This window comes from Artemia franciscana, chromosome 15, assembly GCF_032884065.1.
Source record: "Artemia franciscana chromosome 15, ASM3288406v1, whole genome shotgun sequence".
Classification (NCBI taxonomy): Eukaryota; Metazoa; Arthropoda; class Branchiopoda; order Anostraca; family Artemiidae; genus Artemia; species Artemia franciscana.
The window spans coordinates 34,859,949-34,878,570 of record NC_088877.1 but is presented as its reverse complement, the minus strand read 5'-3'; the positions used below and the strand labels follow the sequence as shown (position 1 = coordinate 34,878,570).

The 18,622-nt window shown below is 35.3% G+C and overlaps 1 protein-coding gene across 1 annotated transcript in view; it reads right to left on the bottom strand.

The window, feature by feature from the left end:
• LOC136036403 (prominin-1-A-like) overlaps positions 1–18,622 on the bottom strand; it is a 106,113-nt gene that overhangs the window by 50,835 nt on the left and 36,656 nt on the right. Inside the window, exons 6-8 of the mRNA XM_065718610.1 lie at positions 13,279–13,481; positions 2,700–2,838; positions 1,017–1,187 (exon numbers count right to left, since the gene is read on the bottom strand). Of these exons, the coding sequence (XP_065574682.1) occupies positions 1,017–1,187; positions 2,700–2,838; positions 13,279–13,481 (513 nt within the window). The remainder of the gene's footprint in view (positions 1–1,016; positions 1,188–2,699; positions 2,839–13,278; positions 13,482–18,622) is intronic.

Sequence of the window (18,622 nt, the reverse complement as noted above, 5' to 3'; positions counted from 1 at the left end):
CGAGTATTTACATAGCAGGCAAATATTATATAGGCTACAGGAAATATAAAATGGGCAATGACATACAAATATATATGTAAAACACGAAATATTTCTTATGTCCAAGGCCCAAACACAGTTCAATCCCCGAAGTGTCCACTTTTTCTTTCTTTTTTTTCTCTCTAGCACTACCGTATCAATGGAACATTAACCGGGTATAAAGATTAACCGTATCAATAAAGACATTAACCGGGTATATTTAAAACAGGACAAATTTCTTATGTCCATGGTCGAAACACAATTCAATCAAGAGAAGTGTCTATTTTTTCATCCTTTTTTTCTCTATAGCACTACAGGGTCATTGGAACATAATAATGACATTGAAACAGGTAGCCATCCTAGGTAATTAGAACCAGGGTTTTATATCCCCCACTCCATAAAAGCGTGATTTAACTGGTCATTCAGCTAGCTAATTACTTTTACCGCAAAACCTTTAGCACAAAAACATTAAAAAGTTTGATTTTCCTTTAAGTTTATGCCCTGTAAAATTATTGAAACATCGGATATAACCTGAAGTTTATGAAATTGAAATACAATATAAAAAACTAATTAATAAGCTACAAGCACATTTTGAGCTTCTAGTTAGCCTTAGTTTAATCACTACATGAGGATTGGGGTAAATGGGGATGTGTTCCGTTGGTATTGAGTTGATCGGAGGTTGATTTAAACAGGGGTTGAGTTAAACGGGGTTGAGTAAACGAGGGTCGATTTAAATGGGTTAAGTTTAACAGGGTGAGGTAAATGAAGTGTTGAATAAAGATAAATTTGCGCGAGGAATGAATCCAAAAAGTGGGAGTTGAATGTGGGTTGATTTATATGGGGTTGACTTAAACGGAGATGAAATTGAACGGAAACTGAGTTGGAAGAGGGTTGAGTTTAGTAAGTCGAGCTAGACCGAGGCTGAGTTGCATATACACAATTAAATTATGCGTATGGTAAAATATAATTAGGCTAAAACCAACCAAATTCTTACTTACCAAGACCTACAAAAAATTGTATATCGTTGTATTTTCTAACTTTGACAAAGATGGCAGTGCTGGTCGCTCCTACTCTTGACATTTTAGACTGAATGTTATCGAAGAGATCTTCAAACTCACGCACTGAATCAATCAACGACGTACGATAGCTCCTTAAAATGGATTTGATATCTGTGAAATGAAACTTAATTTTAAAACATATAAAGTTCATTTTTCTTTTTTTTTACCATAAATAGTAGAGCTCACAAAAGGATTTGGCAATTTTTAAGGAGAACGAGGGGTCTAATTGAATGTAATATTAGAAATAACATGTGTAAATATGTTAATACATGCCGTGCTGAAGCATATAAATTATATACTGTCTAAATAACTTTCATTGGTAATTAATGATGCTCTTGAAAAAAAGCCTGGCGTGTACAATCAAGTTTAAAAATTAAAAACATACCTACTAACTCTGTTTTCCCCTCATCATCTTTATTTTGACACTTGGCAACATAGTAAGTTCAAGAAGGATTAAACTTAACATTGACCTAAAGTAGGACTAGAATTTAGACACTATTAATTTAGATTTTAAGGTTAACTAGGATTTTGAAAGGCTTGGGATTTAATTAGATTTACATATGTGTCCGAGCAGCTTAAGGATCTTGGAAAGAAAAAAACAACTTTAAATAAGCTTTTGTGCACCAAAATTGCAAACAGGGGAAAGATCAAAAAGCCCCTCGAATTTAAGAAACTGACTTTGTTATGTAAAAATACTAAAAAATGACGTACACAACGTCCAATGTTGTACAGAAGTATTTGCGAGAAAATTATTTTCTGTGAGGATAAGCCTAAGGCATAAGTATTTCTACCCTGAATGATAAACAACTGTTAAAATTGTTAGCCGTTAATAGGATTTATCAAAGCAATGTTTTTACACATTTATGTGTGAAATTTCTATCTCAATGTGTTAAGAATAAGTATTAAGATTCCATCATAACCCTAAACAAAAGCATTTTTTTATGTATATCAATAAATGACTTGCTATTCATGTAACTTCTATTTAACATATGTCACACATGAAACAAAGAGCCTAGTGCACACATTTTTTTTTCGTTGGCGTTTTTTTAGTACACAAATTTCTGCTAGAGACTACTTTGCTATTGCTCCCACTACATTAAGATCCCGACGTCAGACCCCGTGCACCAGTGAGGCCGCCTCTGACTGGTTTCTAGCTTATTAGGCATGTGAATTGAACTTAAGAGCACATACCTAGCCTAAAATCCTCATTGAAACTGCTTAACATGCTTTAAAGCTCATTACCCTAGGTTCCTTAAGTTTGTTACCATTTTTTGCAAAATAAATCGCAAAATATGAAAAAATATGAAATAAAAAGAATTTAATGTCAAAAGTAAACATAAAACTGTCGGCGGAGGCAGCTGCCCCCCTCTGCCCAGGCCTAGGACCACCACTGCCAAAAATCTCCAGACTTACTGCTCTGAAAAGTATGTGTATTTATTATATAATCAGTTTGAATATTTTTTCAGTTACTATAGATTCATAGCAACTGAGAGAAAAATCTAACGATTCAAGCAAAAACCTTCCCATTGGAACAAATAAATTTAATATTACCACCTACCCCCTACCCTCTAGCTAGTTGCATGGTATACCCCCTAAACTGGTTGGTAACAAAAATAATCTTACTTGCTCGCATGTCTGAAGTCGCCGCATGGACTTGCGATGGAATATTGGTGAACTCTGTTTGCATTTTTATGTCGAGGTCCAAAATTTCATAGCCCTTCGCCAAATCACTTAAAGAAGACACAGCTCTTTCCAGGGCGTACTGTAAAATGAAAAGAAGATTTTCTTATAAAAATATACGTGTATGTCAAAATAGTTGGACATCTTCATGCAATTCATTCTTAAGCCCTATTAAATTAAAAAACAAGTTTTTTTCAACTGAAATTAAGGAGCAACATTAAAACTTAAATCGAACCGAAATTATTATGTATATGAGGGGGGTTCTCCCTCCTTAATACCTCGCTTGTCATACTAAAGTTCTTTGGCACTTTTAAAAAGTTACTGATTGTTCTAATAAAACGACCCTTGTGTTTCATGAGTCGTTTCTAAAAAGCTAATTAACAAAAACTTTCCGTAAAAGGAGTTTTTCAAAGAAATGTTTTTCAAAGAAGTTTTAACAAAACGGCTATCTCAAAACTTTCATCTGATACATTTAAGGAAAAAGGGCGTGGGGAGGGCTAGTTGCCCTCAGACCCCTTTTGACTCTTAAAAAGTTAACTAGAACTTTCACATTCCAAACAAATGTGTTTATGCAAGTAATTAATAGCAGTTTATACTCTCTGAAGTTTATACAAGCATCCCATCCATAAGAACTATATATGACCCCAGGACATTACTTACAATGCCTGTCCCCAGACCCTGGGGGGAGAGGTTATATCAACACTGGATGTTTTGTTATCTCACCTTCGAACTATTTTTAAAAATGGCTATCTCTAAATTTTTATCAGATACATTTGGGGAAAAAGAGAAAACGGCTGCCCTCTGACCACTTTTGACTGTTAAAAACTGAACGACAACTATCAATTTCCAATCAAACGATCCCTCTCTGAATTTTACTCGAGTATCCCTTCCGTAAAAACCATATTTACCCCATGAACATAACTTACAACAACTGTCCCCGGGCCCTAGGGGGCTCTGTCGACACCGGAGTTTTTGTTATCTGACCTTTCAACTGTTTTTTTTTTTTTTTTAAATAGCTATCTTAAAATTTTTATCTGATGCATTTAGGGGATAAAGGGGGTCTGGGGGGGGAGGGGCTAGACTACGATTACTTTTGACTCTTAAAAAGTAAACTATAACTTTCAACTTCAAATCAAATAAGCCTTCTCTGTATTTTGTACGAGCTTCCTTTCTATAAGAACCATATCTGCCCCAAGGCATAACTTACAACGCCTGCTCCCGGACCCTGGGTGGTTTTGTCGACACTGGAGCCTTTTTTATCTGACCTTTGAGGTGCTTTTAACAAAATGGCCATCTCAAATTTTTTTCTGATGCATTTGGCGAAAAAAGGGCGTGGGGGGGTAGTTGCCCACTGGTATTTTTGACTCATAAAAAGCGAGCTAGAACTTTCAATTTACAATCAAATGAGCCCTCTCAGAGGTTTATTCGAGCAACCCTTCTATAAGGAGCATATTTGCCCCCAGGGCAAAACTGTTAACGCCTGCCCACGGGCCCTGAAGGGGTTGTGTTGACCCTGGATTTTTATATAATCTTTGAAATATTTTAACAAAATGACTACCTCAAATTTTTATTGGATGTATTTGGGGAAAAAGGCGTGGGGGGGGGCTAGTCACCCTCCGATCACTTTTGACCCTTAAAAGGCACTAGAACTCTCAATTTCCAATCGAACGAGTCTCCTTTAAAGTTTATACGACGAGTCCTTTCATATTAAGTGACTCTCTGGAAAAAAAAATATTGGAGCCATATCGCCCTTACTATAGGCAACGCTATAACGTTGCCTCTGATTGTGACAACATAAAAACTTTAGCGTAAAGAACGAGGTGTTGAGAAGGGGACAACCGCCCTCATATATTTAATAATTTCCGTCCGCTTTAAGTTTTAATTTTGCTCCTTAATTTCAGTTGAAAAAACTTGTTTTTTATTTAATTTTTTATCTTTTTTTAATAACGCCAGGAAATCTGGCTTAACCTCCATGGAAAAATCCGCTTTCGCCACGGAAATATCTTCTGGATAATTCGATCCTGGTGAAAATTTACCCCGGACAATTACCCTTAATACCTCCTCGCATAAAATTGAGTCGGTAGGGAGAAAGCAAGACATGTAAAGAAACTTTGTATAGAAATTATGGCAAATTTCCCAAGTAGACAATTTTCCCTTAAAATTTGACCCCCTGAAAACTTCCCTCTCCACGGAAAATTTTCTCCGTGCAAAGTTCCCCTCCCCATCAGAAAAATTGTATGCATACTTTCCAATAACAAATACTATAGGTAAACAATGGATAAATTTTATAACTTAAAGACCTATCCCCAGGGGCTGTGGGGAGGGGATCATATTATCTACAAAAACTTAGGTATTAGACCTTTCAACTACGCTGAACAAAATAGCAATCTCATAATTTTAATCGGACGATTTTGGGAGAAAAGATGCGCGGGAGGGGGCCAAGTTGACCTCAATTTTTTTGTCACTTAAAAAAGGCACTAGAACTTTTAATTTTCGTTACAGTGAACCCCCTCCAGATGTTTTAGGCCCACTGGTTCGATTCGATTTCCCTGGAAAAAAACAATAAACAAGAATCCGTGATATTTCTTTTGGCAAAAAATATAAAATTCCACATTTTTGCAGATAGGAGCTTAAAACCTCTATTGTAGGGTTCTCTGATACGCTGAATCTGATTGTTTGATTTTCATTAAGATTATAAGTCTTTCAGGGAGTCATTCCCCTTTTTTCAAAAATCAGGCCTATTTTCTCAGGCTCGTAACCTTTGATAGGTAAAATTAAACTTAATGAAATTTATATATTTAAAACACCATAAAGATTCACCTCTTTTGATTATGTAATAGGATGAAAATTCCATTTCTTAGAGTTTCGGTTACTATTGAGCCGGGTCACTCCTTGCTTACAGTTCGCTACCACAAACTGTTTGATTATAGTTGCACAAGTCGATTAACTCATCGTAAGCATGGCTACACTACACCACCATTGTGGCTTTTTTCTGGGTATCTCTGGTGGTAGAGGAGGAGCTAAGGTCTAAGCAGACCACCTATAATATGACTCTGCGTACGGTTTTCAGAGCTGAGCAATATTCAACTTACAAATTCACAAGTGGAATCATGATCAGGCAATTAGAGTACAAATATAAGGCATAAATATTTGAAATTCGAAAATGTGGTAGCTTAGAACAATTGTTTTCATACAGGAGTATTTTAACCTGACAAAAGATCAAAGACGCAGTAGTGCTAGATAACAGTGGGGAATAATTAGACTTTCATCTAATTACCATTTCACCTAGGCTAACACTATTTCAATCATCCTCTTTTGTAATACCCGGATCCTAGGCCAAAGACACGATTGTCTCTCTTTATAAAATGGGAGAAAAAACAATTTTAACAACTAAAAGACCAATTAGCCTGACAAGAAAACCGGTCAGGATCTTTACAGAAATCCAGGTTGACCAAATCAAACCCTTAAGAGACTTCACTTAAGAGGAATGTTATGCCGGCTTCAGAAGAGATTGATCTACCATATATGAAATATTCTCCACCCAGCAACTGATGAAGAAATATATAGAGATCACGGAAGAGCTGCTCTTGATTTTTATAACCCCTTAAACAGGCCTTCTATTTGATACGGGTTTGGGCAAATACTTCTGCATTTTGGAGTCCCAAAAACATGGTAGTCCTGATCAAAGACATGTATTCAAACTTCGTTAGCCAGGTTCTGACGCCTGGGGGATCAAGAAAAAAGTTCCAGATGTCAGCAGGTGTTTTCCCGGACTTCTTTCTATCTCCTCAACTGTTTAATCTGTTCCAAAATGTAGCTTTATCACTCGCTAAAACCATAGATGGCGCATCCATTGGAGGGAAATTTATCGACAAATTAGCTTAAGTAGACGACATCTTGTAAATCAACAGTCATGAACATCTCCTCCAAACAGAAACAAATGACCTTGTGTCAGCGCCCAAAGCCTTTGGAATGGTCATCAACGCAGTCAAAACTAAGGCCATGTGGGATTCTAGAGACTCTGCATCTAGAGCCATATAGCTAATCATAAAAGGAGAGCAAATAGAAAATAGGGAATCTTTCGTCTACATTAGCAGTCTTTCAACCCCTAATAACAGTTGTTCGAAATTGTTTAGGCGTAGACTTGGCCTGGCAGCCATCAGCTTTAAGAGCCTATGGCCAATCTGGAAAAGCGAATTACTGTTAAATCGCTGAAGGCTCAACTCTTTAACTTTCTCATAATCCCCATTGCTATGTATGCAAGTGAAAGTTGGTCAATCAAAACTGAGACTGATCGTCAAATCTCCACATATATAACAAGATTCCTTCGTTACATAGTAGTAATCAGCTAAATTGACTGAGTATTCAATCAAGACCTCCGTAAACTCCTCTGTTACTCATGCACTTTCGTGGACCAAGTTAGAACTCAGCAACTCAACTGGCTAGGTAATATCAAACAAATTGCATCATGTTAACTTCCAAAAAATAAATTCGAAGGACGGGTATATAGCACAAAACCTCTAGGATGACTTCACAAGAGATGGTACGACAAATTCTATGGCCAGAACCTCTCCTACCTCCTTTGCCTAGTGCCAGACAGGACCAAATACCGTAGCCATACTTAACGACCAGTGAAAAGAGAAGAAGGCTCAATGCAGCAACTGAGTCCGGATGGGATGTGCCTCAAGTAAGTCAAGTCTTCTGTAGTACCAGATTAGATAGATAGATTGACATATTTGTTTCCATTAAAAGTACAATAATCACAAAACAATCTACAAATCCCCCCAAAGGCTCCATGGCCTGTAGTAGGGGGATTATGAAACAGATCTCATAACATTAAACGTTTAAAAGCTTAACATGCAAAGTATTTGGTTTATGACAATGGAAAAAAAACAATTAATGAAAGTTCATTAAATAACCTTTATCAAATTACAATAAAAAAAAGGATAGCACTATATGTGTCAAGGAAAAATTAATATTAGGGAAACAAACTTTTTTTTACAAATCTTTTAATGGTGCCAATTGAGTTTTCTTCTCGAGCCAAATCGGGAAGGTTGTTTTATGTCAAAGTGACACGCAGCAAAAGGATTAAAATCGGATATTATTGTTGATGTATGCGAAATTTCGATATTTAGAGAACTACGGAGCGGATAATTTGATTCATGACATACAGAAGAAGACGTAGATCTAAGAGACCTGGGAGTATCATCATGGAGCTGAGGAAATGCGAAAGTCGCAAAGGAAAGAATGTGTTGTTGAATGATTTGAACCTTGGATAAGATGTATACTTTTATTGTAGGTATTCGAAAGCGGTTTGAGAAAAGAAGTGAAAGTAGACATCCATGTGACTGGACAATAAGAAACATAAAAATGAATTAAGCTGTGAAATAGCATTCTTAGAATTGGTCCAGGAAAAATATGTTTGCCTTTTCTTAGAATAAAGAGGTCTCTGCATACCTTCATTTTGATGAAATCAAGATGATGTTTAAAAGGCAAATTTTCAAATAGGTGGATACCTAGAAAATGGACATGGCCATCCTTTGGTCTACTAATAAGGTCTTTGGATATACAAATTTCAGATAGTTGAGGACAAGCCTGAGATATATGAGAAAAAAAATAAAAATAGTTTTAGAAATATTTGAGGTAAGAGAGTTAGCATGAAACCAAATTAAAACTCTTCCAAAGAGGTCCACTAACTTTGTGTGAGCCTTATGCTCTGTTCTCCCAGAAGTAATAAGGGTTAGACGTTAAAATCTATTAAAACCACACGTGTTCATGAAGTCATGCTATTTGTGTTAACAGGTACCAATTACGCTATGACTTTATCATTATTAAAAATTAAATTTAGACTTTTTATATACCAATTTCAAGGGAATTAATCATAATGTGTAGATTTTGCAAAGGGTCAGCCAAGTTAATCCACAGGAGATAGTTATGACGTTTTAGGTCAAATAAATGTTAGCAGTGTCTATGCCTGACTTCAATCACTTCTGTTAATTCAAGTTGAAGATTTACTGGTGATCAGTGCTCTTTGTTGACTCAGTATTGTCGAACTCAGAGTCAATTAGCACTACAGAAGCACAAAATATAAATGACAAGACCTTGGGTTAATAAATCTCTATCAACCCTACCGTCAACATCATAGACACACCGATTCAGTAACTTAGCAAGGGGTTAATGGCAGACGGGTGTCTCTGGGAACAGTCTCTTAGGGAGTAGGCTTTTTTAAATACTATGATCTGTTTATTTTTCGATAGTCATGTTGGAGGTGGGGGGCAAAAATTGGCACTGCTCCCAGGCACCAAAGTTGACACTGATCCCGGGCATCAAAGCTACACCTCTACACTAGTGCCACATCTTAGTCATATTTATTACTCTGCAAGCCATATTGACAACATTTGGTTAGACCATTGTCACGTTGTACTTCAGAAAGCAAGTATTTTAAATTCTGAAAGCTTAAGGTTAAAATTCTCAAATTCTTGGTTAAGAAACATCAGCTCTTACTTCTTCCGATGTCATTTGTTGAAGTACATTTATCAAACAGTTCGTGGTAACGAACTGTAGTAAGGAGCGACCCGGCTCAATAGTAACCAAAACTCTAAAAAATGGAAGTTTGATACCAATAGCCACATCAAAAGAATCGCATTTTAATGCTGGTTTTAAATATATAAGTTTCATCAAGTTTAATCTTACCCATCAAAAGTTACGAGCCTGAGAAAATTTGCGTTATTTTAGAAAATAGGGGGAAACACCCCCTAAAAGTCATAGAATCTTAACGAAAATCACACCATCAGATTCAGCGTATCAGAGAACCCTACTGTAGACGTTTCGAGCTCCTATCTACAAAATTGTGGAATTTTGCATTTTTTGCCAGTAGGCAGATCACGGATGCGTGTTTATTTGTTTTTTGTTTTTTTGTTTGTTTTTTTTCTTTTTCCCAGGGGTGATCGTATCGACCCAGTTGTCCTAGAATGTTGCAAGAGGGCTCATTCTAACGGAAATGAAAAGTTCTAGTGCCCTTTTTAAGTGACCAAAAAAATTGGAGGGCACCTAGGCCCCCTCCCACGTTAATTATTTTCCCAAAGTCAACGGATCAAAATTTTGAGATAGCCATTTTATTCAACGTAGTCGAAAAACCTTATAACTATGTCTTTGTGGACGACTTACTCCCCCACAGTCCCCGTGGGAGGGGCAACAAGTTACAAACTTTGACCTGTGCTTACATATAGTAATGGTTATTGGGAAGTATACAGGCGTTTTTAGGAGGATTTTTTTGGTTGGGGGAGGGGTTGAGAAGAGGAGGATATGCTGGAGGAATTTTCCATCGAGAATTTGTCATGGGAGAAGAAAATTTCCATGAAGGGAGAGCAGGATTTACTAGAATTATTTAAAAAAAAAACAATTAAAAAATAAATGTGAAAAAGCTTTTTCAGCTGGAAGTAAGGAACAGCAATAAAACTTAAAACAAACAGAAATTATTACCCATATGAGGGGCTCACCTCCTTCTAATACCTTGCTCTTTACGCTAAAGTATTTTTAGGAATTTCAACTATTTATTCTACGGCTTTTGTGATTCAGGGGTCATTCTTAATGAACTGGGATAAAATTTAAGCTTTAGTGTAAAGAGCGAGGTACTGACGATGGGGCGAATCCCCTCATATATGTAATAAAAACATGAGAATACAAAAGTTCTTTACGTAAGCTAATTTATAAGTTACGTAAATCTTTTACCAATAAAAAGATTCGTAAAAAATTAAAAGTTCTAGTTGCCTTTTTAATTAACCAAAAAATCGGAGGGCAACTAGGCTTCGTCCCCCGCTCTTTTTTTCTCAAAATCATTCGATCAAAATTATTGGAAAGCCATTTAGCCAAAAAAAAAAAAATGCAAATTTCGTTTTGATTATTCCTCTGCGGAGAGCCAAAATCAAAACATGCATTGATTCAAAAACGTTCAGAAATTAAATTAAAAAAACAAGTTTTTTTAACTGAAAGTAAGGAGCGACATTAAAACTTAAAACGCACAGAAATTACTTCGTATATGAAAGAGGCTGCTTCCTCATCAACGCCCCGCTCTTTACGCTAAAGTTTTTTACTGTTTTAAAAAGAAGAATTGAGAGAAAGAGTCAAACTTTAGCGTAAAGAGCGAGGCGTTGATGAGGAAGCAGCCTCTTTCATATACGAAGTAATTTCTGTGCGTTTTAAGTTTTAATGTCGCTCCTTACTTTCAGTTAAAAAAAAATTGTTTTTTTAATTTAATTGTGTTACAGATTGGAAAAAAACTGTGATAATTACTTTAGCTTCACAAAACTGACAATAATTTTCAGTCTGATTGGTCAACGGCATTATTTTAGAAATCAGTTTGATATTGTTTGACTATTTTCTGTTAGAATTATGCTTATTCTTGTAATGTTTACTGTTTAAAGGCATACAACTTTTAACAGTCTGGTCAAAATTGTTGATTCCCTTTGCGGGTGAAAGGGATCGATAACTCAAATAAAATAACTTTTTATGTCTTATCTTAGGTAAAAGATCAAGCCAATGATAAATGTAACCTTTATGGCAAATTGATTGTTTTTCTCGTCTAAAATCCCAAGAATAAAAGTAAATTTGAAGTTTATGTTGACGGGTATGACTTTAATGTCTCTTGGGCAGAACACGCAAATATATTACAATTAACAATAACAATTGGAATACGAGGGGTTGAAGCCGTTTTTATATGACTCCACACTTGCTTTAAATAATGAGAGAATATAAGAAAATAGGTTTAGAAGAGTAAGTGCTAAATTAACTGCCAAATTCAGTAGCTTTGAGTTTTTATGAGGCAGGTGTAGAATTTTGAGTATTTAATGTAAAAAGACAAAACAAAAATTAATCAGAGCAAACAAGTGTCAAGAGCTACTAAGTTCAGGGCAATTGAATGTATTGGCATATTTCTGTGGCGGGTGTGACTTACAATTCTGTACCCGTCATAGTTTTGATCAGCATACGAAAGAAATACGTAAAGGAGTGTTGCAGCCCTCGGAAGTTCAGGTAAGTTTTGTGGTTGAATTAAAAAAACTGGATGTTTTCATTTAAAAAAAAAAAAGAAATTGAGTTAGCCCCTTTGAAAAAGGCTGCGGCAATTTACAATCAGCCAGGGCGTCCCCTTAGATTTTAAGAAATACCTTTATGTATTTTCATTCGAGAAAAATAACCGGAGATAGAACCTTACATTTTCATGAATTGGTGCCCGTGGACTTGGTTGCACAAACTAGTGATTAAAATGGAAGTTATAGACGTTTTGAAGGGTATGATGTTAGACCTTAGGCTCGTTTAATAGACTTTTAAAAAAAAAATGTATACAAAAAGCTATACATTGTTCCCTATGGCTATAATAAGATATCAGTCCACTCTATAAAAGGATGGATTATGTTTTACGGTCAAGGTGCTTCCTTTGGTTAAAGTAGCGATAGAAACTTCAGCAAAAACACAATTTAATCCTTATGAATTTAAATTTTCGGTTCTTAGCGGGGAATTATATCAGTTAAGATATATCCTAAGCTTTCAGCCATCTTGATCATCGATTTTGTTTTCTTAGCGTAACAGTTTAAGCGATCAATAATCCCTTAACATCCTGAATCCATGGAGAGTATTATCGTAACATCTATATTTCTTCACTGGCTGTCCTGAATGCCAAGATTAGGAAGAAAAGCCTCATCTCGACTGACCTTATTCCCTCTACCAGCAGCCCTTTTTTGTGGGTGGATTGTTTTGGATAGCCAGTTATGATTCGACAGTCAATATGATTAGACAGCCTTCAAAATCTTGAAAGCCCTGCTCCTGGCAGGGTTGTTGATCTCAATAAATTCGAAGCCTAAGGATCCCTTTAATATCCAATATTTTTACTGATAGTTTAAGGTCGTTTCATCAAGCTATTACCTTATAATGAGTTAATGTCAAGCAAGTAGTCTGTATTCATGGCAGTTGTATCATAACATGTAAATGTTCTTACTGATTCTTCCAAGTATGAAAAATTATCAAGAGCCGATCCATTCTTAAACACGAGTTTTTTTTGCCAATACTGTCAACTAATCTGCATAGCTTCATTAGTTCTCCAGAGAACTAAAAGTAGTAGTAAGTATTTTTTTAAACCCATGTTTAGTCAATATTATGAAACTGCCGCCCCAAGATTAAATCCAAAATGAAGCGACAGGGGTACCCATACACCATCTTTTAGAAAGAAGATACCAAAACTAACAATTGAACGCAGAAAAGGTACAAAAAATGAAAATATACAGTCAGTAAATAAAATAGGACAATATTAATATTTTTCACCAGAGAACACCAAAATCTCATTATTACAAGAAAAAAAAATTAAAGAAAAATTGAAAAGTAGAGAAGTGCAAAATGGAACTTGGAATTAAATAAGCCAAACCAAATTGAAGAAAGGAAACAAAACCAGGGTCAAGAAAGAATAAAAAGCTTGAAAAAAACAACAGATATGTGGAACTAATATCAATAAACTAGATTCAAACTTATTTACTGTCGAAAATGAGATTGAAACTCGAAATCCTGTTGTGTCAATTCTATTACAAAGACTTCTGTCAGCACCAGGGCACTGTCTTATTGCATTGTCTATTTGTCTACTCAGGTCGGCCAAAGCTGTGTCAGTATTCGATGCCTGAAATCGAGTATTCTGTGCAGAGTCCAGTAATATCCCACAATCACCAACTAATTTAGATATATCTATAAAAAAAAGAAAAATTAAAACTAAATAAATTCTACCTTCCTCAACATAAGAATCGAATTTTCTAACCCAAACAATATAGCTTCAAAAATGGGCAACATTTCCTTAATATTGTACAATTATAATTGTATATCATTATTCGGTTGTACTCTTTCAAAGATTTTAGCGTATATAATTATATATATATATATATATATATATATATATATATATATATATATATATATATATATATATATATATATATATATATATATATATATATATATATACTGAATGATATGTTCATTTAAACATTGTGAAAATTTCTAAGAGTTAAAGCTGCGAAAGAGTTCTTCAGGGTTCTCTCTAAAAGTCAACTTAGTTCAATAAGCAATAGAAGATGTTATCCTTTGAATCGATTGTCTTAACTATTTTAAGAAGAATTATTTCCATCGTGATCAATATCCTTGAAAATGCTCCTGTTTTCAAGGAGTCATTGAAACTCTTTATTTTTCCGTCACTTAAGAGAACCAACGTTATAAATGCACAAAGTTAAGACAAACATTGCAAACTTTAACCAGAAAAGCCGAAATTTATGTCACTGTTCTTATTTCATATGCATAAGCTGTATTATCCTATGGATATTTAATAGCTTGTATGGCGGGTTATTGGAACTTATTTAATTTAGTAAGTATTTCGTTGCGTTTTTACAATTTTTATTTTAATTTTGTCTGATAGCGTGAATGGATGAAATAATTCGGACTACAATATTACCAAGCCAGGTGAAGCACTACGCCTTAATATTTTTGTCCCTGTTGAAGCTTAAAGCGTCAACACTTTTTCTCGAGTGAATTTCCTTTTATCAGGATTTCCTTTTCCTATTTTCTTTTTGTTTCGGTTACTTTATATTTCTTTACTTTTAATTCGTACTTATTAATCAAGACTTCATCTACCCTTACCTATTCTACTTTTACGAATTAACTTTTAACTTGACTTCATTGCCTTATTACCCAATTAAGGGCAAGGTCTCGACATGAATGTTGCCCAATCATCAATCCTCTTTGCTGAAAAAGTTTCTGTTGATCCCTTGTACTAAGTTCTCTGCAATACAAAATGACTGTTTACACAATTTCGGTCATTTCATCCTGAGTAAGCTTTATTTTCAAGCAAAAAAAAATCAAATCAGCTTATAAAAAAGTATTTCATTTGTGGTCGTCTAGTCTTTAGATAAGGCCTATGATTGAATGAAAAACCTCTAACTAATTTTTATCAAACAAAACGTGGTAATGAACTGTAAGTAAGGAGCGACCCGGCTCAATAGTAACCGAAACTCCAAAAAAAGAATTTTGATACCAACGGATATATGAAAGGAATTGGATTTTTACGCTGATTTTAAATGCATAAGTTTCTTTAAGTTTAGTCTTTACCCATGAAAGGTTATGAGCCTGAGAAAATTTGCCTGATTTTCAAAATAAGGAGAAAACAACCCTAAACATTCATATAATCTTAATGAAAATCACACCATCAAATTTTATGTATTAGAGAACCACACTGTAGAGATATCAAGCTCTTATTTGCAAAAATGTGGAATTTGTATCTTCTGCCAGAAGAAATATGGGCGTAGAACATCGGGAAAGGGCTCATTCTAGCGGAAACTAAAAGTTATATTGCCTCTCTAAGTGACCAAAAAAATTGGAGGACAACAACGCTTCCTCTCAAGGCACTTTTTCCGCAAAATCGTTCGATAACAATTCTGAAGTAACTACTTTTTTCAGAATAGTTGAAAGGCCCTATAACTATGTCCTTAGAGAGATTTTGATCTCTCTTCTTCTGTTCTTTTGTTTTGTATTCAATAAAAAAAGAACAAATTAAATCTAACTGGAAATCTTTAATTCACGAAAAAGAAACCATTGATTCATTAAAAAAAAAAAAATTATATGACCTACATACACCAACAATAAATACAAAAACCATGTTTAAACTCCAAAGCTCGCAAATTAAAATGGCAAAGTGAATTTTCTCTATTTTAATCTTTTCTGCCAATTAAAGAAACCAAAAAAATACGGCTTTCCCCTTAAAGAAACATAGTGTCAGGTAAATGAAGTGAAATATTACATGAGGAGTTTCTGTAACGATTTTATCACATACAAGTGTCATTTCATTCTTAGAGTATCAGGGATATCAAAATAGAACATTTTTTTACCACCTGTAGAACTAACCATCTTACGACATTTCATAAGTTAGTTAAGAACTTTGGGGACTTTTTGGATTTTATACGGGACGGTCTGTTGCGGGCGGGAAGGTAGGGTTCGGGAATGATGGAACATGATCGGGGAACAGTCAGGGTCTTGGTACCAAAATGAAGGCACAGGAAATTTCTTCTCTCGGTCAACATAGCTAGTAGATAATGATATGGAAACTTCCTTCCGCCATGTATGATTCTAAGTACTCATTTTTGGACATTTTTCATCTTATAAATATGCCCTGAACAAAGACCGAAATGCCACACTCGACAAGTAAACTCCATTAATGTCTGAATAAAAGAACAATGAATTTGAAGAATATCCTTAGGGGGCTAGAAAATTTACCAAAAGTTTTAGAGGCAAAACCAAAGGGGAAGCTTGTTTGAGGATATTTTGAATATGGGCATCCCAAGTCAGCAGTAATTGTCACCCCAAGTAGTTTAATGCATGTGAGAGAGATTTTGGGAGGAATAGAGTTTGCAAAAGAAGGGGATGATTTTAAAAAACCAACTGTCATAACTGACAATTAATTAGCGTCAACTTTCATCTTCCACAAAGAAGGCTCCTGTGTGAAATCGTCAAATAATGTCATAATTGAGATTTTAATATTTTGTCGACAAACCTCAAGTGCAGACAGGTCGTCCACATACTTCCATCGCTCTGTGTGGTCAGTCATGAGACTATTAACCATTATAAGGAATAAAGTTGGACCCATCAGGGTTCCTTGGGGACCCCATAAAAAATGGGAGGGGGTCAGAATAAATTTTTTTGTATTTAAGCACTTGAGAACGATTTGTTAAAAAGGAGACAACAATTTTAACTAGAAAGAGACTCGCTTGAAACTCCATCAGCAGTTTATTTACAAGGATATTGCGGTCAATTAGGTTGAACGATTTCTGGAGCTATCAATAAGAGAGTAAACCAAGTATCAGGGTTTTCAAGGTTTTTAAGAATGACGTAAAGAAAACTAACAAGGTAATGCGAAGTAGATCTCTCCTTCAGGTTTCCAAATTGTTGTAAGTCAATAAGCTCAAAAATCTATGTCTTCAACCAATTAGCTAAGAAACCCTTTTACATTTTTGGGAAAACTGGGGTCAAGGTGATTGGTTGTACTCCAGCAGAATCGTTCCGGCATCCCTTCTTTTGGATTGGAGTAATATAACCCAGCTTCCAGCACGACAGGTAGCGTCCGGAATTACTAACATCATTAAAAAACTATAAAGGAGAGTCGAGAGTTTATCAGGGAATGCTTTTATTAGATCAATTGGGATATCAATGGGACCAATACTAGATTTCTTCATTTTCTGTATTTTTTCCATTATTTACTTCGCTGAAACTTTTGGGATTTTATCTTTTGGAGTTTCAGGACATAGATGGTTTTCAAAGAAAGGGGGAAGCGTTGGCACAATACTTGCTAGGTGTTTATCAAGTTCATCCACTCTCTGTTCAGGCAGTTTATCCAGAAGGAAATCATGGTTGTTGCACGAGCGACCTCCTATTTCTTTCACTTTCTCAAACCATCGCTGAGGCTTGGTCTGTTTTAAGCAATTTCATTTATTCTTACCATAACGAGAAGCAGCCCGACGTATTTCTTTCTTTATTTGTTTACGGAGGGTTAAGACACATTCTTTCTTTCCAGGGTGAAAAAGTTTTAGTTTCAAACGGACTCGTTCTTTTATTTTTTCATTAATATAAGGTTTATCTGATGAACATACCTTCTTGGTAACCTCTGGGGACTATTTTTGGTGATTTTTCATTAATTATTTTTGAAAGAAACTAATCTTTGAATTAAGATTTACAAACGACACAATATCATCTCAAATCTCAGACGTAATCCAAGATCCAAAATCAAAAGGACCTTGACTTGTTATTGGCCTGTAAAAAAAAAATTCAGAAACTGAGTAATTTGTTTTAAGAAACTAGCATTGGTTTCAACTGTAGCATGAAATGATAGTCACATCCCAGGGTGAAGGGTAGTTGGAGTATTTTAAACGGTTTTTAGGTTGATGCAAATAGCATCCAAACTTGTTCCACCTTTTGTAGTAGGGAAATCAAGAATTTGCTTTAGTTTCTGATCTTTGCACGGATAATTAAGACTTAGTTCTTTGTCGTCTCCTACTGTAAAAATGCCGGCATTTTGATACTTTGCCATCACAAAGTCAAGACTTGCTTGTAGCCTATCATAAAAATAACGACGACAACAAGCATTCTCTCCGGGTGAATAATAAAATGAGGAAATGATTAAATTAGTGTAATTCCGAGGGAGGTATTTGGGCTTAATAGATATGCAAATGATTTCATCGTTATCACCTAGTCCTAGCATATGGATAAGGGTAGAGGATAGGCAATCCTTTTCAAAAATCATTACTATTCTATCTTTTTTCCTCAGTGGGTGGTCAGCCGAGCGTAGCTTTGTAAACTCCTGAAAACCAGTCATTTTAAAGAGATCTAAATTTTGTGCCTGGACTTTACCGCGTAATTAGACGTAACCGCGTGCCTTGACGTAACCGCGATTATATCAATATGGTTCAATTTAGCTTTTGCTTCTAACTTAACTAAATTTTCAAAATTCAAACTTTCGGCGTTCTTAAGGAAGAAAACGGGGAAATGATAACGTTTTTCATCAAACTCTTTAACAACAGATTTCTTCGAAAAAGATTTATTCTGGGGCAACTTCGACGGAGGGTAAGCATTAAAGTTAATGTTGGAAACATCACCAAAAAGTGAAATATTATCATTCGGGGTATTGTAGGAAGCTATATCATAAGGCTTAAACTCACAAGCCTGGACCAAGAGAATACTAAACCGGTTTTGAAGTGGGAGAGGAAGAGGAGGTTCAATTTAAAAAATTGGGGGGTAAATTGAGAGAGCTACGGGTAAGATTTTCCTCTTTTGTAATCATTTCCATTTGGTTG